This window comes from Salvelinus alpinus, chromosome 23 (assembly GCF_045679555.1).
Source record: "Salvelinus alpinus chromosome 23, SLU_Salpinus.1, whole genome shotgun sequence".
NCBI lineage: Eukaryota > Metazoa > Chordata > Actinopteri > Salmoniformes > Salmonidae > Salvelinus > Salvelinus alpinus.
Window position 1 is genome coordinate 38,941,357 of NC_092108.1, and position 23,927 is coordinate 38,965,283.

General features: G+C 43.0%; 1 protein-coding gene and 1 long non-coding RNA gene across 2 annotated transcripts in view; one reads left to right on the forward strand and one right to left on the reverse strand.

Annotated features, from left to right (window-relative positions):
* Window positions 1–1,092: 1,092 nt before the first annotated feature.
* Window positions 1,093–3,197, forward strand: LOC139550941 (uncharacterized). The gene is made up of 2 exons (XR_011670155.1): window positions 1,093–1,367; window positions 1,528–3,197. It is a non-coding gene; the product is annotated as an uncharacterized lncRNA (long non-coding RNA).
* The window catches only part of LOC139550939 (xenotropic and polytropic retrovirus receptor 1 homolog), a 31,217-nt gene continuing 9,358 nt past the window's right edge, over window positions 2,069–23,927 (reverse strand). The window contains exons 3-14 of the mRNA XM_071362234.1: window positions 13,534–13,635; window positions 12,956–13,176; window positions 11,563–11,712; window positions 11,233–11,398; window positions 10,928–11,115; window positions 10,362–10,541; window positions 9,947–10,109; window positions 9,110–9,304; window positions 8,613–8,779; window positions 6,576–6,712; window positions 6,106–6,327; window positions 2,069–5,950 (exon numbers count right to left, since the gene is read on the reverse strand). Of these exons, the coding sequence (XP_071218335.1) occupies window positions 5,896–5,950; window positions 6,106–6,327; window positions 6,576–6,712; window positions 8,613–8,779; window positions 9,110–9,304; window positions 9,947–10,109; window positions 10,362–10,541; window positions 10,928–11,115; window positions 11,233–11,398; window positions 11,563–11,712; window positions 12,956–13,176; window positions 13,534–13,635 (1,946 nt within the window). The 3' untranslated portion in view covers window positions 2,069–5,895. The remainder of the gene's footprint in view (window positions 5,951–6,105; window positions 6,328–6,575; window positions 6,713–8,612; window positions 8,780–9,109; window positions 9,305–9,946; window positions 10,110–10,361; window positions 10,542–10,927; window positions 11,116–11,232; window positions 11,399–11,562; window positions 11,713–12,955; window positions 13,177–13,533; window positions 13,636–23,927) is intronic.

Here is a 23,927-nt window from a genome sequence, read left to right on the forward strand (position 1 = left end):
TTGGCACTATGCATTGGGGCAGGTAGCATTCTCCTGGCATCTGCCAAACCCAGATGGTGAAGCGTGATTCCTCACTCCAGAGAATGCGTTTCCACTGCTCCAGAGTCCAATGGCGGCAAGCTTTACACCACTCCAGCCAATGCTTGGCATTGCGCATGGTGATCTTAGGCTTGTGTGTGGCTGCTTGGCCATGGAAACCCATTTCGTGAAGCTCTTGACAAAGTTATTGTGTGGATGTTGCTTCGAGGCAGTTTAGAACTCGGTAGTGAGTGTTGCAACCGAGGACAGACGATTTTTACGTGCTACACGAATCAGCACTCGGCGGTCCTGTTCTGTTAGCCTGTGTGGCCTACCACTTTGCAGCTGAGCCGTTGTTGCTCCTAGACGTTTCCACTTCACAATAACAGTACTTGCAGCTCTTGACGAACTGACTTGTTGGAAAGATGGCGTCCTATGACGGTGCCACGTTGAAAGTCACTGAGGGCTTCAGTAAGGTCATTCTACTGCCAATGTTTGTTTATGGAGATTGCATGGCTTTGTGCTCAATTTTATACACCGATCGGCAATGGGTGCGGCTGAAATAGCCGAATCCACAAATTTGAAGGGGTGTCCACATACTTTTGTGTATATATAGTGTATCTATTTGGTTATGGATCATTCCCCAAACTGAATTAAATACTTCCAGAGAATGAAAAGGCAGAGTGTACCGTTACAAAAGTGTCCATAAAACGTTACTTTGTCTCTACAATCTGTCATATAATTGTATCCTTTGGCATTCCACACATGAGGGCTGTGTCGTGTTGATCCACATTTGCTGTAGCGGACATCCCAAATAGGCATGGGCATGTTTTCTGGTGTCAAATCTGTGGCTGACCTTGGCCTATACAATACATTTTCCATTTATAGGAGAAGCATGGGAGGTTTCAGCTACTACTTTGAGTAGCTATAAGAAGACATTTCATTGACACCTCCCTATGCAAAAGAAACCAAAATGTACAGGAAAATATTCACAACAGTCTACATTATAGAATGCCCTCACGAGGTCATAGAAACAGCAGCACCTGCTGGACAAAGAAATTACGGAAGAGAATGAATAGAGGAAATAAAGAAGTACAGAAGGATGGAAATAAAGAACTACGAGTCCAGTCATTTTTTGTTTGATCTTTTTTTGAAACTCAAAAACAGAATAACAGGTTCAGGGAGACGATCCAGGCGCCTAAGTTAGCAGAGAATGCCAACGAGTACTCATGACGAGTACTCCTTTAAGGTTGTAGTTAGTGACCAGAAGTACAGGGTACGATGACAGTACATAGGGCGAGCATGTCCAAAAACTGGAACATAAAACGCTCGCGGGACACATGGGACATGTAAGTGTCGTCCGTTTCATGTAATCCATACAGGGTCTTTATTAAGTCTTTATAACGTTCTAGGCATAAGGGAAACATGGTTTACGTTTCATAAAACATTCTAAAGAGCTTTGTTTTGGTCCAGGCTTTTGCTACAGTAGATTCCACTCTTCTTCCATAGGAGGATCCATTTGAGTGACAGCTCTGAGAGATTCAGTGATCCAATGAGAAGCGACAGGGGAATGGGTCCAGTGCAACTCTACCCTTAGCATTCTTAGATCAGCTGGATTATACTCCAAGCAAGGTGAGTGTATGTACAGGGTATGCTTGTAAGCAGGGTGTGTGTAAGCACTTCAGAGTGTGTGTATATTTACAATATCTTTGTGTGTGGGCCCTCCATATCACTCTCTCAAGGGTGTGACATTACTTTAGGAATGTAACAAAAGGATAAATATTTGCTTATTCCCCCACCTGGTCCATTGGTTGACCTAGAGAGGTGTAGTCTTCAGACCTGTAGAGACCACAATATCTGAAAATGTAACAACAGATGGCCATCGCCATCTTAACAATGGGCGGGGGACCCAAGGTCGCACAGGGTGTTGACTCGTTACTAGTTGTGCCCAATCTTTTGCGTTTGTCAGGAAAAAAAACAAATGAATCGCTCGCTTCTTCGATGTCTATAATGGTTCTTATAGCAGCTAAAGTGCACAAGTAGGTACACATTTATGGAAAATCCTTTATTTTTGTCAGAAATTGAACAATCGGATGAGGTGGAATCTAGTTAAATATTGACTCATTGATCTACAAAGCACTGAGGCCCAATGAAAATCAACAGTTTGCCCTGAGACACTGGGGTCCCCTCCTCCTTCGGGTACAAACATTGCTTGACACTTATTAAGACTTATTACAGGGATTACGCATGGCCGTTATTGCTCACCAGCTCCATTCAAGTCTATGTGGAGAATCCCATCTGAGCTGGGCAAGGCCGACAGGAGAGCTCAACCATAAAAAGACGGGGCATATCTCAAATGACACCCTATTCCCTATATAGTCCAATATAGCATGCTACTTCTTGTGCACTATATCAGCAATAAGGTGTTACTTGGAACGGTGACACTAATAGATCTCCATGTTGTCTTCTCTTGGTTCTCTCCTTCACCACATTATTTAAGACTAGTTCCCCCAGACCACATTTAAGCTCCATCAGGCTTTCCACAATCACCATTACAGTTGACCTATGAACTACGAAATGCAGCTTGAGAAGTATGGGCCAAATCCTAACCTGAGATATACTTGGGTTAACTCAAACCTTTGAACATCGTGCATTGATATCAATGGGAGATGAGTTATCTGGGCATTTCAAGTTAGGATTCCGCCCTATACGATTGCTTATATCTTTACAGTGTTAGTAAATCTACCTGGTTATACAGAGTGGGGTTAAAACCCTCAGGTGGCTTTTAGGAAGGGAGGGATTCTGGGAAATGGTTCTTACTCAGTAAGAGCAGAACGCTTAAAGCTTTTGCCTTCATTAGAACTGTGAAACGCATTAGATGCATTCTAATATTCAAGTCTCCTTAGGTGAGCCAATGCAGACCCTTCTCTTTGGAGTCTTTATGTGAGAGCATACACATTGCATTTCTTGGCTGGAGTTACTAACAGAATGATACATTCAACAAATCCCCCAAAGTGAGAAGTGTCCGAGCTAAGAACACATCCAAGGCTAGGAATAAAACTTAAAAATAAAAAACTGTCTGGATGGAATGACTTAGATTTCTGCTACAGAGAAATATGCTGTTTTACAGCAGAATTCAACAACTACTAATATTAAGGGCAGGTGAAGAGGCCAACCCCTGCAAATCCCCAGATACACGTGACGCCTCACTCCTAACTGGCATTGGGTGTTCAGCCCTGCGATCTAATGGGATGGCAAGGACCAGGAGTTTTCCAAACTGACACCTGAGCAGGAAAAACGCTGGGCCCCAATTATAACAGAGTCAGGGGAAACTGACCCTACTGATGGAAGAGAGCTGGGCTTTCAGAAGAGACCTGGGCTGTGGTGCTTAGTGGACGCAAAGCAGCACAACATCGCATATAGAACTAGGATGTCTAGAACAGACGTAGGTATCACAGGTGGCTGGTGGCACCGTAGGATGTGATTTTTTCTAGAAAAAACTAATGTCACATGGCCAAGAAAAAGTAAGGGCCCTAATAGTGAAATATCTTTTCTATGGATTTAATTTCTATCTGCTGTGCATTATCAGGAAAAGGTGCTGCAGGATCAATCTGACATCTGCATTGGCCGTGCAGCATCCTACGGTGACACGGCCTCTGAAGAAGTCCGGGCGTTCATACTTCTTGCGGAGCAGCGCAGAGCTGTTGTGAAGGAAGTGAGTTTGTGTGTATGTAGCTATACGGAGCCCTCCGCATTGTTACAAAATTTGGGAGGCTCACGGTGACGCGGTATAGAGCTCAATTTGGCCTCTGCGTGTCTCCGGAGGCTCCGCAATTGCATCACACCCTCCCTACGGAGCCTCTGATCACATTTTCGGATCAAACATAAATGGGCTTTTAGTGAAGCGTTACGCTTTGGAAGCACAGTCCAGCTCTCAATGGAATGTTTCAGATATTTAGCTAGCTCTAAGAGCAATAGTCGTAAATTCTGTCATTCTCACACCTACCACGGCTTACTGAAAAAGACTGTGTTAGCTCACACTAGTAAATAAAAAGACATCCAAGATTTGGCATGAAAGTGAACAATGCTACAGTTAAACCATATTGGTATAGGGGTCGTTCCATGTGATTTCAATCACTTTCTGACTGCACCCCTTTTGATTTGAACAAAACCTTTCATTCATGTTTGCCCATGGTGGAAGTGGTCGGAAAGGGAATTTTTGGACCTGAATGTCAAAGTATTCAGGAGATGGAGGTGCTCAAAGCTGACCCATTTTGCATACCCCAACCTTCCATGAGACGTCCACATCACTGGGGAAAAATAAACGGTTGAGTGTGATATCATTTGAAAGCTTACAAACAGGATTGTCAAATGATATGATTTCAGTTAAGAACATTCTTAGACTTTATAGAGTAAATGAAAATGTATCTAAAATTGTATCTAAAACCAGCGTTCCCAAACTAAAGGGGTCGGCGGGGGGGGACTGTCTAGCTTTCAAATGACTCTTGAATGCGCAAGGTGCAATTTTGAAATTGGGTAGTGATTCATCAGTTTTCCTCTTGTTATGTCAGTCATTGCAGACCTTTAGAGAGCTATTTATCAACTAGTCCATGTCAGCTAACATTTCTTAGCTAGGTCTTTTAGCCCATTGATTTTGTTGTAATGTTTGAGTCACTCAGATATCACATGAACACGCAAAATATGTAGAACTGCAGGAAATTAGCTTTAAAATGGCCAAAAACATCTTCACCCCATGGCAGAATGTGTAGAATTACAGGAAATAAGCTTTAAACCTGAAAAATCCTCTCCGCCAACAAGAGTTTTTGTCATGGAATGTGCTTGTGCCCATAGAAATAGACATGGGGGGGATGTTCCACAATGATGGGAGGCCCCCTCCCTATAAAGGTTCTGAAGACCGGGAAGGGGTGGGCTTGTTTTGAGAGAATTGTCCAATCAGAGCCTCCTGAGGGTTTTTGAACATACAATGTCATTTTAAAGGATGAGATGCCCTGAAGCACTGGTCTCTGATCAGCCTTATATTCAGACCGACCCATACTGAACCATTAGAACAAACTCCTCTCCCCCTTACCAACAAGTTCTTGGAACAGTTCTTATGGGCAACATTAGGCAGACACTTTAGCAGCCATTTCAAATCAGAACCTCCCCCATTTCACTACCAAATGTTTTAGGCATCTCTCCCCTCACATAAATAACAATTTAATTAAACAAAATAAAATAAAAACCAAGGTATTCGTGGAAGAACTTATCACACATGGAAAGGACAGCCACGTCAATACAGTAATCTTCATCATCATGTTCATCAAAAAAGGTCATAAGAAAGTCTTGGACCAGACTGATTGCAGAGGAGTGTCTGATCACTGTTCAGAGTCCAACGCTCTCAGTCTTTTTTATATTACATAATTTCTGATTAGCCATCTTGAAATCAACAGTCCGTTCCCCGTTTGTTCTTCCTGATATTTACATCAACATTTACACAGTCTTGGTGTTTCGTCTATGCCCCATGAAATATAAAAAATAACGGGTGACGTCAACTCAGCACTAAATGGTCCATGAATGTAAAAAAACAAAGTGGCTTAAAAGTAGCTGTTCCAAGGTGTGTGTGTGTGTGTGTGTGTGTGTGTGAGATATTTGTCTCCAATTGTTATCCTCTGTATACGCCTATATTCATGTCTTTGTACTCTGTGTGTTGATGCAGATAGGCAGCTCTGTGATGGACTGATGAGGAGGCGGGTCATCAAATGATCGATCGACTGATTGATGGGGGGGGGGGGGGGGGGGTATATGCCCCTAGGAGGGACGTGGTCCTTTAAAGAGGTTCTGAACCCATGCTATGGATGCAATGGGTCTGGCCTGATGTCAGGTGTCATCGTCTGTGTCCTCCATGAGAACTTTGGTGTCCCGGGTCTTGGTCCTGAGGAGAGAGAGAGTTTAGTAGAGGGGAACACAGCCATACGTTATTACCATACTGGGAAGCGAGGCGCGGTTGTCTCAGGGACATGCTGTAGCTTTGTGTGTGTATGCAGGCATGCCAATATATGTGTGTGTGGAGCTATTGTATAACCGTACTGGGAAGCGAGGCGTGGCCGTCTCAGGGACATGCTGTAGGAGCGTTTCCAGTTCTTCTTGCCCAGGCGGTTCCGGACTCCGTCCTCCTGGTCCATCATCTGCTCCAGCAGAGTTTGGTCGTCAGCGTTCAGCGGAGCCACTGAGATGTCCCTCACCGCTCGGAACTCACCACAGTTATTCAGGTGCTCGTTCTCCAGACGGAAGAAGTTCCACACAAAACGTCTGCAGTGGAGAGGGGGAGGAGGAGAATCAAGTGAAATGTTGTTGAGGTGTTTCACCTGAATTTCATGTATGAAATGCCGTTGAGGGAGGTATTTAGTGGTTAAATGGTTGCCTGTTGAAATCTTCAGGAGAAGGGCTCTACCTAGAGGTTACCACAATAGTAGACATAGACTGAAATGTTAATTCAATGAGAAAGGAAGAGAATGCAAAGAAAATATAGGAGAGAGAATAAAATAATGTAATCTCACCTGAAGACCTCCAGAGGGGCTAGGATGGTAGCCACAATGTCTGCAGCTGACGGTGTACTGGCGGTGCTCAGGGAGAGGGGTATTGTCCAGGCAAAGCGCAGCAGCACATCCTCCAGTATGGCACAGTAGTAGTAGGCCTGAACAAACCCACACACACACACACGTGTATTATCATCACATACACATCTTCTGACATTACATAAAAATAGTAGGCCTGAAAATATTTGAACAATGATTTATTACATTAGCAGACATCCTCTTATGGCTGGGCGATATGGCCTAAAAATCACATCTCCATTTTTTTTCTAACTTCTGGACTATTTACGAAATACGTTTCTAAATAAGCTTTGTTGTACAATTAAAGGTCAAATACACTGCATTTCCAACAGTCAACAGTAATCTAATGAATTCAGGGCTTGTGAAATTACACCTAGGCCTTCCACAACCATTAAACCAACTAATAATTTAATTTTATCAAAATAGTTTAACCTGTTTTTTTGCAATAATCACTGATCTGGCTTTCAGGTTTGTCTACGAAAATATTTTGTTACAAATTTAACCAGAACCATGTATAAAGCACATTCACTAATAATGACTAACCTCTTGTAGCAGGCATTATAAAACAGGTCTCATAATCTCTCTAGCACAAGCCCACGAGCTAGTGAGTAGCCAGCTAATCTTTAGATTTCAAGTTTCAAGGATCTATTTGCTAGTTAACAAGGCAGAACAGTTGAATTGTTATGAACACACCCATCTGTCCGTCTACAACTGTTTAACAGCATGCTAGCCTGTCCACTTTGTTCAGATGTTGAAATCAAGTGGCCGACCTTATTTCTCAGAATGAGAAGGAGTTGCCAATTCCTTATATAAATTGAGTTATGTTTTATTGCACATTTATAAAACACAGATTATAAACTGGGTGGTTCGAGCCCTAAATGCTGACTGGCTGACAGCCGTGGTATATCAGACCGTATACCACGGGTATGAAAAAACGTGTATTTTTACTGCTCTAATTACATTGGTAACCAGTTTATAATAGCAAAAAAGGCACCTCTGGGGTTTGTGGTATATGGCCAATATACCACGGCTAAGGGTTGTGTCCAGGCACTCCGCGATGCATCGTGCATAAGAACAGCCCTTAGCCATGGTATATTGGCCATATACCACACCTCCTCATGCCTTATTGCTTAATTAGACAACTAGTATAACAGTCTGTGGCTAAAATGCTGCTAGCGGTACTGCAATGCCGTGCGCGACACTGAGAATTAATTTTCCAGAATCAACGTTCATTGATACTCCTGTTTTAGTACTGTCTGCTCTGTGTGAACTTTGAGCAGTTGAGGGTATGGTTAGAAAAGTTAACTTGTCCTCTGTTACAGTAAAATAATGTCTCAATGTGTTTGTGTCCATATGACCCATTCTGTTGGACCAAACATCAAATGCAAACAGCAAGTTGAAACTGCTTGTCAGAGAGGAAGAAGTGATCTCTCATCTTTGTTGTGTGAGTGTCAGGGGGAGGGGCTTGATGTGTGTGTGTGTGTGTGTGTCTGTGTGTAAACAGAGGAAGAGGCGAAAACGAGAGGTTTCACAAACAAGCCAAATGCTTTTCTATGGGCTTATTTCGGACCTAAGCTTGTTGACTGCCTTCGCGCCTTTGGGACAACTCCAATTGTTAGGGCGGAGACATGAGCATCTTGTCATTATACTCCGATCGCTGGTGTAAATGGAAAGGTGCACACAGCAGAGAAGGAACGAAGGAGACGAGACCAAAAAGACAACATGAGAACAACGGACATAAACGCTCATGAAAACGAAAAAACTTGATTCTTGCGATACAGGCATTTGGAATATTGCGCAGAAACATACATTCAAATGAGTTACATATCGACCAGCCCTACATCCTCTCTGTTCCTCTTTGAGGCATATGTTTTTCCCGAACAGTGTGTGTGTGTGTGTGTATTTCTGTATATAGACGATTACCTCTACCCAACTTATATTCGTCATTTTGGTCATTATGGCTAAGAGGTGTACACTAACTTTCTGGGGGTAGACGATCTCCTCTCTGAGTATGGTGTTATCTCCTGCATTGCGGTCAAACAGGCCCCAGTCCATCTTCAGGTCCCACACCAGGGTGTAACAGGAACTGACTAATGAACAGCCAATCAGCAGGTAGAAGAAGATCTGGGTGTCCTCATGACGCACAGCTAGGAGGGGAGAGATATAGGGGTCAAGGGTCATATTCAATCACCCAAATCACTGATCAATCAACAAAGCAACCGCTCAATCAATGATTCAAGCATTTGGTCAATCAATCAACGTAGTGCATACGTATAAACTACAAACATTATATTGCAAATACCATTACTGTCCTAATCTCTCCTTGTTAGTTGTTCCATTGTTTGTGGATCCTCTCTCCTCTTATGAGAATCATTGGTATATGCATGTCAACCGGCACAGTGGCCCAAAACAGTTCTGTACTAACGATATGTCATTTAGATCCCAGTCTAAGATGACTCTAAACATTCTCTCCATACCTTTGTGGGTGCTGTAGAGGGCAGCGAAGGTGACCACGAAAAAGGTGGTGGAGTATTTCCCGGCGTTGACCAGGTGTGGGAAGGCCCGTTTGGAGTCGCGGTAACGCCGCAGGCACTGCACAAAGCGGAACCAGGCCGGCAGACACTGGATCACTGCCCGCACGCCGTACGAGTACGAGTGACACACGCCTCCACCTATCAGAATACACATCGATTAGGAATTAACCAATAAAATTCAGCACACGTTATACAAGTTAGTGACAAACACCAGCACTTATCACAAAGCACATTATCAGTCAACCAATAAAATCTGCCAAATATGTTCCATTTAAATTCCTGTCTGTTGGATCAGACATTGAATTTATTTATAGGAATTCAATATACTCATGAGTTTAAGATGGAGTTGACTCCAACACTTAACACCCATGCAAATAATAACATCAACGGGATAAAATGTGCTTGAACAAGGCTAGTTGGTGGTATGTATGTTTATTTGGACTGGATAGTGTTTGGAGTGAGCTGTCTGTGGACTAGGTTATGTTTGTTTGGACTCGAGTTCACTTTGTTTGGACAAAAGTCTTGAGGGTATGTTTAGTGTGGGCTTGTTTTGACTGAGATTTGTATGTTAGGGTAAGGCTGCCTGTTGTGATGAGTGAGAGTGCGAAAGAGAGAGATACAGAGAGAGGAGACGGGGATAAAGGAGAGGAAGAGAGAAATGAAAGTAGCCACCAGAAATGAGAAAAGCTCTGATTGTTGAGCTGAGTGATTGAAAGTCAAACTAGCTTATTTTCCATAGAGCTTGGAGTGTGTTATTGTGTGTGTGTGTCTGTTGCTTACTGTCGCGCAGTAGCCCGTCTTGTTGCTTCCAGTCGAGCTCAAAGCTGTAGAAACAGATGAGGTACTCCAGGTCCATCAGAACCACCCCTAGAGAGTTGAGCTGGTCGGCCAGCCAGAAGTCTGCAAACTCTACCCTGTGGAACGGGGCTGTCACCACACGGAACTGGAGGAGAGGGAGGGATAGGGAGAAAGGTAGAGAGGTGGGGAATGGAGAGAGGGAAGAGAGAGATTGTGAGAGGGATATATATATATATATATATTACTGACTAAGGATGCATAGGACAACAAAGACAGAGCATTTGGCAACATAAAATGGTGCCCTTTCCCCCATCATGATGACAGGCACATGTTCAGACATGTTCAGCGGCCATATAACATTTGACAGTGCACTTCTTCGGCATTCTGAGCGTCTCACCAGCAGTTTGAGGAGCCAGAAGCGTGACTTGTAGTAGAGGGTCTTGAAGGGGTTGATGAGGAAGAGGAAGAAGAAGCCGTAGAGGACCAGCGGGTTGGCCTGCATGGGCACCAGGATGGACTTGGAGAACAGACAGGACAGGATGCTCACACACCACAGCACCCCCAGGAAACCAGCAATCTATGTGGAGGAGAGGAGGGAGAGGCAGGTTAACTGGTGTTGTAATTTGATTGAAAACGCAATCTATTAGTGTTCTACTGCTTAGGCAACAGCTGATTTGCTCCTTTCATGCCAATAAGGCTAGATTCAGTAACACTACACTAAATGTGACCATAAAAAGCCACATAGGTAATATGAACGATATGACTAAAACTCAACCAGTATCCAACAACAAACTTCTGGGACCAGACTAATATATGCGCCATTCATAAGACGCTTTTATCCAAAGTGACTTAGTTATGCGCGCATACATTTTACGTACGAGTGGCCCCGGGAATCGAACCCAAAATCCTGACGTTGCAAGCGCCATGCTCTCCCAACTGAGCCACACGGGACCAAACTCTTACCTCAAAGAGGTGCTGGTGGGAGAGGTTGTTGCGGGGGTTGAGCTCGAAGATGAGCACATGGTTGACCCCCGCCTGGCGCCAGCCGTACGTGTTGATGCCCAGCAGGAAGAGGAACTCGATCAGCAGGAAGCCGCCGCGGTAGATCCTCACCAATGGCCACACGTTGGCATTCTCTATCACAACCACAGCTAGAGGGTAGGACGATTAATAACCCATTAATTAACGTCAGCATTCCGTCAACAACTGAGATGTTAAATCCTGAACTAGAGCACTTAGAAATGGGGAGGGAGGGATGACGGACGTACCTGTGATGACGACGGTGACCATGAGGACGAGGAAGACGCCACAGTACAAGCCGACCCTAAAGGTGGTCCACGCCGGAGCAGGCTGTGCAGCACCCAGTGGGGGCACTCGTAGTCTCTTCATGGCTCTCTGTCTGTCTCCTCCCTCCAACTCTTGTGTTACCAGGGCCTGAGAGAACGGTGGAGACACAGCGAGAAAGGAAGAGATTGTCACAGCTAAAAGTTAAGACAAGATGATAAGCGAATAAAACTGAAATGATTATAGTACATTACTACTAGCCAATGCTTTTCATTGATAAGAGGGGGAAACAAAATGGCTGTCCAGTCCAGTACCTCCGTCTCAGAGATGAGCTGGGTGATCTTCTTGCAGGTGTAGAAGGGGGCCACCTCCACGTGGGCCACGCGCCAGTCGGCTCCCCGCGACGTCTCCAGGATCTTATCATGCTTCTTCAAGATCTTACGGAAACCTGTGAAGTTCAGATTCTGGGGAGAGGAGAAACAGTTGAAGGATTATAATAGGAGTCTCCCGGAGAATTTTTAGGACGTAAAACTTGTTGCAATGGATCAGAAGGTGACACAGGACAACAAGGTTAGGGTTAGCGGTAGTGTCTTGGGTTTGGTGATTAGGAGCTGGTACCTAATTTGGTAGTTCTGCAGCAGGATGAGGCTGAGGTAGTATCCAGAAATAGTGTATAGGGGGGTAGTATCTAGGGGTGGTGTCTACTAGGATTGGTTGGTATACCGTATACCGGGGTATTTTAAAAAACCACAGGAATGTTTTTCGATACCGTCAAAACAATTTCTTTGACGTTTTTCAATATGTTGGAATATTTGTAGCTACCTTTTAATACCTGCAGTCAACATGTGCAATACGTTAGGAGATAAAGCAGATTGCGTTCTTCGTTTCACATGATCTTACATTATGAAGCTTACTGTGGTTCCCCAGAACAGTTTGTTTGTAAATAGCACAATGGGAGAAAGCGAGAGCTGGTGAGTCCATAGCAGTCTATCTATCGACGAGTCTCTGTTGTGCAGCGCACATGAGGTGATGAAGTTACAATTCAATTCACTACTAAATGTTTGCCATCAGATATCTTATAATGTCTTTCTGCCAGAAGTCAAAGAGCTCTGGATGAGTTCTGTACAGCTGCCATTTTTTCCCTTTCTCCCAATTTCTCTCGTTCACATTCGCTTGTAAATGTCCACACTCACCGGAAATTACATTTGGTTGCTACTAGCTATGCTTGTATAGCTTTATGGGCTGGATTTTCCTGTCTTTGCAATTAGTTTGTTCGTTTTCGCACGTTAGCATTTAGCTAACAGCGTCTATGTGATTTCACTATTAGTTTGTGCTACTTTTGTTAGTATTCTGGTAATAGAGGACCAATGGGCTTTTCTTGTGTTTTTAGCACCCCCTTGTAGGCTATGCCAGTAATACCGTAAATCCCGGGATGAGTGAGGCACGGTTTTACAATATGAAAAATCGGATACCGCCCAAGTGTCTAAATTTGTAGTTGTGCAGCAGGATGAGGCAGTGTCTAAGGGGCAAGTGTCTAAGGGGCAAGTGTCTAAGGGGCAAGTGTCTAAGGGGCAAGTGTCTAAGGGGCAAGTGTCTAAGGGGCAAGTGTCTAAGGGGCAAGTGTCTAAGGGGCAAGTGTCTAAGGGGCAAGTGTCTAAGGGGCAAGTGTCTAAGGGGCAAGTGTCTAAGGGGCAAGTGTCTACTAACCTGGTAGTTCTGCAGCAGGATGAGGCTGAGGTAGAACTCTGAGAAGGCCAGTTGCAGGTCTTTGATGTTGCGGTGTTTGCAGCGCTCCTGCTGGGACAGGTGGAAGACGGCCTTGCGGCGGCGACGGAGGCCCTGCATGCTGCTCTCCCGCTGGGCATCCAGTGAAGACTGCAGCTCATTCTGCAGCGTGGCGAAACGGCGCTGGGCCTCGGCTAGCTTTTCTGGAGAGAGAGAGGGAGAGGGGGGAGGAAAGAAGAGAGGGAGAGGCAGGGTCATGGGAAGAAGGGGAGAGTGAGGGAGATTGTGTAAGAGGGAGGCAGTCTGATTCGGTCTCTGTTGCCTAACTATTGGTCTTTGGCAGGAAGATTCAGTACCTAAGGGATTCATGTTTGTCTTCTGACCAGATGGGCCATTAGTGGCCTAGACCTGTGGAGGAGAATGTGACTGTTTGCTAGTAATGCAATGTGAATGTGCTGTTGGTTTTTTGGTACAATCATAGAAATAGGCTAGCTAAGTAGAGAAACAAACTGTGGTTTGGTTATATCAGGTGCATGAAATCGAGCAACATGCACAGTTACCAGAGTAGAATGTGTTGATTTTGGCCAGCTCCTTTTCGCACGTCTGAAAGAACTTCTCCTCAAACTTGGCGTAGTACCTCTTGACTGTGTCCTCGTCGGTGACTGGAAAGACAGGAGAAGATTTGAAGCACAAGGAAAAAACTAGGTGTTATTCATCTTCTCTCTTTTCCAGACAAGCTGATGTTTGCAAATGTCTTTGAGACCTTGCTATTTTTGCCACGTGTGATATTGAGCAGTGATCCTTTCGCCAAAGATAGCCTAAACCCAGTCATTTCACATATTTCATGCATTTAAACACTAGCAGCCCATATTTAACTATCTAGTCAACTTAGAAAGCTTGTTTAGAAGGGAATACATCAAAACATGTGAAAACGACTGGAGTCTTAAGTGGACGTCAAACGTTCATCCTGCTGCACAGTCCCTATGGACGCTCTAGTCTAGAGCGCCTTGTTAAAATTGTGCTTAGGAGCATTTCTAAACTCTCTCCATGGTTAAAGTAGAAAGAAATGGATGTCATTATTGTAAACGTGTGTGAGTATGCTACATTTACTAACATCATATATTGGAGCGGCAGGGTAGCCTAGTGGTTAGAGCATTGGACTTGTAACCGAAAGGTTACCCCTTATTTCGAATGACACAAGCTTGCATTTTCACCACAACATTTAGTGGAATTAAACATCCGTTTTACGTCAGATTGGAGATGTTATTATAAAAAAGTGTATAGTTATCACGCCAACACTAAATGGATTGCTTGAATCAGATGAATATATTTGGTTAGGTACTGTTGGTTTTGTCATACGCGTCTGTCCGTCGCCGGACTTAACGCCATTGTCATTTTCAAACTTAAAATAGCACAGACAATTCGGGGCGCTCTCTGTATAAAAGTCGCTGGCCACAAACTAATACACGGATTTGACAGTCATCACTGAAACGAAAGCAACCCGTCACTATTTAGAACTACATGTGGCGAGACGATTCGTTGAAATTATCCAGTCAAAAGGTTTTTGCGTTTCCTATTTCATATTCATATCTACCATAAACATTTTCCTACATGGAAATTAGTTGATAAAAGCCTACTACAGGTTCTCATCTATCGACAGTTACATGTTGTATACCCAAGTTTGCGCTCTTTTCAAAGAAAAACCACAACAAACTATACCTGTCCCAGTTCCATTGATTTCAATACAATATCGATGCGAGTGACTCATTTGCACGCTCTATTGATTACAGTAGAACGAGCTAATCAATTTCAGTCTAGAGTGACCGATTGGTAAATATTGGTGCGTGAGCAGTTTTTAAAAAGTTACTAATTTTGCAAAATAGAGTAATCTGAACACAAGTGTAACGTGTGTAATTTTTGTCTTCGTCTTCAACATATCACAACATATTGCAGCATATTGATTATTATATTACATTTAAAAACAGTGTTTTGACACGGCTATAATTACAAATCCATGACAACAGGAAGCAGCAACAGTATAATTTTCAACTTATGATTTAGTAATATAAACTGTACCTTTTACATTCTTTTTCAGGATTCTACTTAATCAGGTCAGAACTAATGAACTAGCCCAAAAACATGTTATGATATATTGATTTTGATGATATTAGTGTCTTGCCTACCCCTAAGTCTGCATTGACAGAGGATGTCCTAAGAGATGGTACGGTAGGTTATTGTGAGACTCCGTAGAGAGCAAGGTTTCTGTACATACATTACACACTGTCATTACTTAACCTCTCGAAGTTAGCTTATTCAGCACATTCAGGTGGCCTGACATGGTGGAGATGACACTGACAGTGTTATGACAATAGACAGCAGTTCTAGTACGTTCATAATGCTGAGAGCTCTTCTAGAATGTAGAACAGCTAGCCATGTTTGAGAGTTCACACACAGTAGAGGGTGAGAATGTTTTGATAGAGGTGAAAAGCAGTTTTGCAATGTTTGAAGGAAGAGAGCTAATGTTTCATAGAAGGCTAATATTTTCATGCAGAGAACACAGCAGTGGTAGAACTCTAGACTGCTGCGAGAAGCTGAAACGGTTCCAATTTGTACGGGAAGGAAATATGATGGACATGTACATTGTGTTCTTTGCTCCTGGTCCTCTTGGAGGCCCTGCAGTGTGAGCAGGCTTTTGTCCCAGCTTAGCACTAAAACACCCGATTTCACATTGTGGATTAGTTGAATCAGGTGTTTAAAAGAGTGTTACACTTGAGACTGAAGCCTGTACACATTTCAGCTTTTTAGGAACACTGGTCTAAAGCAGGGGTATTCAACCGGGGGTCTGGAGGTATTGAATGACATACCTACAGTAGAAAACAGGAGAATATCTTATTTCGAATGACGTCAACTTTATTTCTCAACTCCTAATATTGAGCAAATTGGGTGGTTCAACGAAATGAGTGTCTTTTGCATCCCTTTGATATTTTAAGTATAAATTGTGCAACAATATTGAATTTTAAAAGCCTGTTATATTCCATGAAGTGCCCTTTAATATAGACCACATGGAGAATTCAATAAATCAGATTTTTTTTCTGTATATGAATAAAGATTTACTAAATTGTCAAAATTCTGCATTTTGACATGCCCTCCGTGCAACCTCTGACTTGTAGGAAGACTTTAACCAACATTTCTCCAAGTTTTCACCATCACTGTGAAGACCTAGTTATTTTGTTGCTTTGACAGTCATTTCTGAAGATTATTATTTACTTGTGATTCAAAATCTGTACCTCATTTCAAGGTCAACCCTGTTACCTTAAAGTGTGGTGTCAGGAAAATAACCTCACACTCAATGTCAACAAAAGAAAGATGATCGTGGACTTGAGGGAGCAGCCCCCTATCCACATCGACGGGACAGTAGTGGAGGGTGGAAAGTTTTAAGTTCCTCGGCGTACACATCACGGACACACAGAAATGGTCCACCCACACAGACAGCGTGGCTGAGGAAATTCGGCTTGTCACCAAAAACACAAACTTCTACAGATGCACAATCGAGAGCATCTTGTCGGGCTGTATCACTGCCTGGTACGGCAACTGCTCCGCCCATAACCGTAGAGGGTAGTGAGGTCTAAACAACGCATCACCGGGGACAAACTACCTGCCCTCCAGGACACCTACACCACCCGATGTCACAGGAAGGCCAAAAAGATCATCAAGGACAACAACCACCCGAGCCATTGCCTGTTCACCCCGCTATCATCCAGAAGGCGAGGTCAGTACAGGTGCATCAAAGCGGGGACCGAGAGACTGAAAAACAGCTTCTATCTCAAGGCCATCAGACTGTTAAACAGCCATCACTAACATTGAGTGGCTGCTGCCAACATACTGACTCAACTCTAGCCACTTTAATAATGGAAAAATTGATGTAATAAATGTATCACTAGCCACTTTAAACAATGCCACTTGATATAATGTTTATACATTACTCATCTCATATGTAAATACTGTACTCTATACCATCTACTGCATCTTGCCTATGCCGTTCGGCCAACACTCATTCATATATTTTTATGTACACATTCTTATTCATTCCTTTACACTTGGGTGTATAAGGTAGTTGTTGTGAAATTGTTAGGTTAGATTACTTGTTAGATATTACTGCATGGCCGGAACTAGAAGCACAAGCATTTCGCTACACTCGCATTAAAATCTGCTAACCATGTATGTGTATGTGACAAATAAAATTTGATTTGACCTATAGGCAAACAGACTAGATTTAATTTTTTTTTTTTAGCTTGCATTCAACTGCCCCTCTCTGTTGCACACAAGCTTCCATTTTCCCTGTCACAAGGGGATTTATGGCTGATGTTGTCACGATCGTTGGTTGAATTAATAGACCAAGGCGCAGCGTACTTAGAGTTCCAGATGTTTAATAAGTATGAAACTCACCAAAAACAAAACAGAAGAAAACGAAACGTGATGTTCTGGGCTGCTCACAGGCAGCTACACAAAAACAAGATCCCACAAAAACCCAGTGGGAAATGGCTGCCTAAATATGATCCCCAATCAGAGACAACGATAGACAGCTGACTCTGATTGGGAACCATACCAGGCCAACATAGAAATGAAAAAAACTAGACTACCCACCCTAGTCACACTCTGACCTAACCAAAATAGAGAATAAAAAGGGTCTCTAAGGTCAGGGCGTGACAGATGTAAGGTTAAATCTTTAACCCTCTTACTTTATTTGGTACTTATTGTATTTCACCTCGATGGGAACACGTATTTTATTAAAGTTGAACATGTGCTCTTTATGACAGAATGTAAACATTTGAATGCAAACAAAATGCAAACAAATTTTTCACTGTCACACATCTCAAAAGGCACCGAATTCACGGAACGATCCAATTTCACTATCTGGAGTATCTGAAAAAGCGAACAGACTACTATTGTGATATTGCTGCTGGTAAACTTTCTTGACTTGGACATTAATATTTGCCAACACATGACTAACCTCTGTTTAACCAGCTAAACAGCTGCTCTTATCCAAAATGTGTTTTAGAGTTACCCTTCTAGCTAATAGGCTATGTTAGAGTTTACACTTCTACTTCAATTACATTGTGGGGAGGTCAAACTCATGAAAAACAATCTACCAAAGCTATCCATTTTTAAAATGAAAATTCCTTCTCCTTGCCATTTTTCATTCACCTGATGATACGACATGTTAATCTGTATTTTTTGCTAATGTATGATGGGGCTCCCTGGGCCGCCGGTTTGACAGAGGGGGGTCCCTGGTCTAAAGTCATTTAAAGAAAGTTCAGTATGTGCCTCGATACAGTGCTGCCCCACTCCTGTAATACCTCAGAAGGCCAGCAGAAGGAGCCGTTGGCGAGAGGGCAGCAGGTTGGTTCAGAGTAATTCCCAGTGTTACAATATTAGGTTCACTTACAGTAGAGCTATGGGTAGTCCAGACAGGTGCCTCTGACTCAGTGTCTGAGCACTATCTGTGAGTCAGAACAACCAGACTGTGGTCTGGAAAAGACTGGGTGGGTGTCAGGGATATTTCAAGGAGTCTACGTGCTCATGTAGGGTTCCATGTACGTTTTTATCAGGTGCATTTGTGCTTGGATAGATTAGAAACTGGCACATACTGTGGCCCCCCACTGGAGTTAAGGAAAATGGCGACCCCTGTATTACGTCCTCGATGACTTGGATTCCTGAAATCGATTTTTAAACTATGGTACATAATCTCATGTATTTTGTAGGTCCAAAGATGCTGAAATGAACTAGAAATGTGATAGGCTGGGAGGATCTGAGAGGAAAGGATTCATCGCCCTAATCGCCTTTTGCCTTAGATGATAAACGCTGATTCATAACAAAACGCTCATCCTTCCGCTTTCTGCAGAACGAGTCTATCATGAATACATTACACACGCAAGGACACATGCATTCAGATATTTGCAGCAAAAGATAAATCACTGGAAGGGTTTTTTCTGGATCAAAATGGGGCTTAGACAAAGGGTGTGGTCAGCCAGTCAGAGCAGCTGAATTCTGGCCGGTCCCTGGGCAACAACAATTGAGGCCCCCCATCTTGGCGGTGTAGTGTTTTATTTTTTTCAGTTTTAAAGCTAACTTCCTGCAATTCTACACGTTACCATGGAGCTGAGAGAAAAGGTTGCCGTTTCAATGCCAATTTCATGCACTTTGCCATGGCTAATGCAGTGTTCTAATGCTCAAACATAATAACAAGATCAATACTCCTGAATTGGACTTAGGTAGCCCGAAAAAAAAACATGTAGGGAGCCCGTCCAAGGATTTTCAATGCAGAAAAATCCCTGCACTGGTCTGCAACAACAACAAAATGCTATGAGAGAGAGAGAGAGCGAGAGAGCGAGGTCATCGTTAGAGTCTGAATACCACTGGAGGAAGAGAGGATGGGGAGAATGATGGATGAGTGAATGAATATAATAGCTAAAAGATACAACTCAGAACACTCCCTGTAGAACTGTATGCTGAACAGGATGTTAGTCTGTGGTAGTGCCGTTGGCGGGAAAGTCTCCAAATATCCCTTTTACTGGCCTTTCAGGCTCTCTCTGTTTTGCACGTGTCTTCAGTCAAAAGGTCGTAGAGAAATTTAATAGGTCGAAATGTAAACATTTGGAGAGATTTTTAAAATTTATACAAGGGATCTTCACAGTGCTTTCCCCTACTGTCCTCTAAGCTTCGGTGATGTCTCAGTTCACTAAATCTAGCGGATGACAAAAACAAGTTAAAAGTTTTGAGGGAGAAATACATTTTACATAGATGGGTAATGACAAGATTTTAATTTCTTTCTTCACATAAATGTATGTGTTATGACTCCAGTTTCCTGACTCCAGTTTCAATACACAGTGACACATGATGACCAAATCTGAGTGGGGACTATCCAAGAGGGGTTGTTGTGAGTCTGCAGATTAAAGAGAGCTCATTTTATTAAAAGATATGCTATTTTATCTCAGACAGGCATCGACTGTGGCTGAATCATGGACTAAATTGACAGTTTTTCCTCAATGTCCCTTTTCTTGTTTTTCCTTTGTCTTTGGCCATATATATAGATAGATAGATATATATATATATATATATATATATATATAGATCTATATAGATATATCTATATATAGATCTATATATCTATATCGCAACTGGACAAAGGGGCAGAAGATATTGCTTGAATACCAATGGGATCTTAATATTATTGAATTGCTATGAACCGCTCAATAGGCTATGTGCTGCCTCTGCTATATATCACCCAATAAAACCCTTCTCTGGTGTGATGTTGTTTATCAAGTTCAATGTACACAAAGTGTACAAAACATTAAGAACACCTTCCTAATATTGTGTCCGCCCCCGCCCCCCTCCCTTTGCCCTCAGAACAGCCTCGATTCAGTCGGGGCATGGACTCTACAAGGTGTTGAACGCGTTCCAAAGGGACGCTGGCTCATGTTGACTCCAATGCTTCCCACAGTTGTCAAGTTGTCTCGATGTCCTTTGGGTGGTGGACCATTCTTGATACACACGGGAAAACTGTAAAGTGTGGAAAAACCCAGCAGCATTGCAGTTCTTGACACAAACCGGTGCGTCTGGCACCTACTACCATACCCCGCTTAAAGGCACTTAAATCTTTTGTCTTGCCCATTCACCCTCTGAATGGCAAACATAAACAATCAATGTCTCAAGGCTTAAAAACCCTTATTTAACCTGTCTCCCCCCTTCATCTACACTGATTGAAGTGGATTTAACAAGTGACATCAATAAGGGATCATAACTTTCACCTGGTCAGTCTGTCATGGAAAGAACATGGTGTTCATAATGTTTTGAACACTCAGTGTATAGTGTAAGAAGTTGAACTCCTGGGTTGATTACGGTTATCAACTGCCCCAGGGCATGGTAACTGCCCCAGGGCTCAGAGCATGGTAACTGCCCCAGGGCATGGTAACTGCCCCAGGGCATGCCAACAGCCACTGTAGTACTGGTAGCCAGCACCTGTATAACTGGTTTGGGTAACTCTATATACCTCTACAGAACTGGGTCACTGAGGCCGTCTGGGCCCTGAGGAGGGCTGACAAGATTGGAGATACACACCAACCAATCTATACACAGCTGGGTGACACACTGCCAAATCACAGGAGCGCCTGAGTAGTAGGCACACATTGTTGGCCTATTTGGTTGAAGAAAGACCCTTAAAACAATTTTGACACGGTGGGTAAGATGGTGGTGGCAGTGAAGTCAGACTTGTGGGCGTGCTGGTGAAGTGACATCATGATGTCTGTGTGTGAAAATTAACGGGCGAAACCAACCTCACAAGTCTGCAAACCTCAGCTGTTTCCAAGGACCATCATTAACTTTTCAATTACATTCAATTTAGCCTAAAATGGGCCTGTGATTATCGTTAGTCTGCCATGGCAAATAACAGCCATTTACACCCAGTTCTGGCACACACACGTAATGGCACAAAAACAGCAGCCGAGATAATCAACACACACCCACACACATATTCATAAGCAACAGCCATTCATAACTGTCATTTACCACACGTGGGTAGTTCGCATCCTCGCTCCCGTTCTCTCTGACACACTCACACAACACACGGACAAACAGCTGCAGCGATCACAACAATCAATTCACTCATAGTTCTATTGTCATCTGTTGATTGGAAGAAGAAGGGGAAAAAACGATGCCTTTCGGCCTAATTCATGTAGTGAACGCATCTACGGTGTATCATAGTGATGAAAACAAAGACGACTGCAGTCTGCAGTTGAGAGTTTGGAAAGGGTAGGCCTACTGAACAAAGAGCTAAGGGTATTAACAAACATCAAAAACACTTGGTTGGGAGTTTCACAGTGTGCGGACTGCGGTGTCTTCTTGGTTATATAACACCGGTTGGTTACTACATTGCTATTACAGTAAACACACTGAGAGCATAACAGTGTCCCAATACTTTTTTGCCGACGCACTGATGAGTCGAGTTTCAACTTGGGCAACACTCCAGGCCATGTGTCCACTGTCCAGCCATAGCAACGGCACCTACAGACCCAGAGATCGGCTCGCTCCAATCCTATCAGTGGCAGTGATGTTGAACTATGACCTCAGATGAACACAGGAATCTGTGTTTGTTTTTGCGCCGAAGAAACCCAGGGATATACAGTGTCTTCAGAACGTGTTCAACCCCCTTGACGTTTTCCACATGTTGTTGTGTTACAGCCTGAAATGAGATTGTGTCACTGATCTACACAATACCCCATGATGTCAAAGTGGAATTATGTTTTTAAGAAATGTTCACATATTAATCAAACATTAAAAGCTGAAATGTCTTGAGTCAATAAGTATTCAACCCCTTTAGGCTTGCCATAACAAAGTTCAGGAGTAAAAATGCTTAACAAGTCACAAAATAGGTAGGATGGACTCCGTGTGCAATATTAGTGGTTAACATTATTTTTTTTAATGACTAACCCATCTCTAGACCCCACACATACAGATAATTGTAAGGTCCCTCAGTCGAGTAGTGACTTTTAAGCGCATATCCAACCACAAAGACCAAGGAGGTTTTCCAATTCCGTGCAAAAAAGGGCACCTACCTAATGGCACCACCTATCTTTTTATACATCCCTTTGAGCATGGTGAAGTTATTAATTACGCTTTGGATGGTGTATCAATACACCCAGTCACTACAAAGATACAGACGTCTTCCTAACTCAGTTGCTGGAGAGGAAGGAAACCGCTCAGGGATTTCACCATGATGCCAATGGTGATTTTAAATCAGTTACAGAGTTTACCTGGGGCGGCAGGTAGCCTAGTGGTTAGAGCATTGGACTAGTAACCGAAAGGTTGCAAGATAGAATCCCCGAGCTGACAAGGTAAAAAAAACTGTCGTTCTGCCCCTGAACAAGGCAGTCATTGAAAATAGGAATTTGTTCTTACTGACTTGCCTAGTTAAATAAAAAATAATAGCTGTGATGGGAGAAAACTGTGGATGGATCAACAACATTGTAGTTACTCCACAATAGTACTAACCTAAAATATTCCAAAACATGCATCCTGTTTGCAATAAGGCACTAAAGTAAAACTGCAGCTTTGTCCTGAATAGAAAGCGTTACGTTTGGGGCAAATCCAACACATCACATTCCAAATACTTCATATTTTCAAGCATGGTGATGGCTGCATCATGTTATAGGTATGCTTGTCATCGATAAGGACTGAGGAGTTTTTCAGGATAAAATAAACTGAATAGAGCCAATCCTAGAGGACAACCTGATTCAGTCTGCTTTCCAACAGACACTTGGAGACAGCAGGACAATAACCTAAAACAACAGGCAAAATCTACACTGGAGTTACCAAGACGACATTGAATGTTCCTGAGTGGCCTAGTTACAGTTTTGACTTAAATCAACTTGAAAATCTATGGCAAGACTTGAAAATGGCTGTCTAGCAATGATAAACAACCAATTTGACAGAGCTTGAAGAGCTTTAAAAAGAATAATGGCAACTCACTCCCCGTACACTCCCCGTGCGCAAAGTTTTTAAGAGACATACCCGTTAAAACACCCCTAGAGTAATTTGACGTGACTTTGAATATTGAATAGCAATCTGTGTGTTTTATGCTAGAGACATAGTTTCTTTAAGTGGTATTCGTTTTTACCCTGTTATTTAGAACCTGACGGACAACTATAAAAGCTCAAACCAAAAGTGTATTCACCCACTGGCCCAGACAGCTGAACAGACAAAGACATGTTCCCACCAGCACAAGTGTATATACCCCAATTTAGGTGAACTCTCCTCCTTCCCTCTAAACATTACATATTTATTGCTAGGCAGGAAGCTAAGTGATGTGGCTAATAAACTGTTCCTTCTTTCTCCCGTCATGTGACCTGACCTGACCTCATACCCCCATTCCTCACTAATCCACAGCTCTCCACCCTAT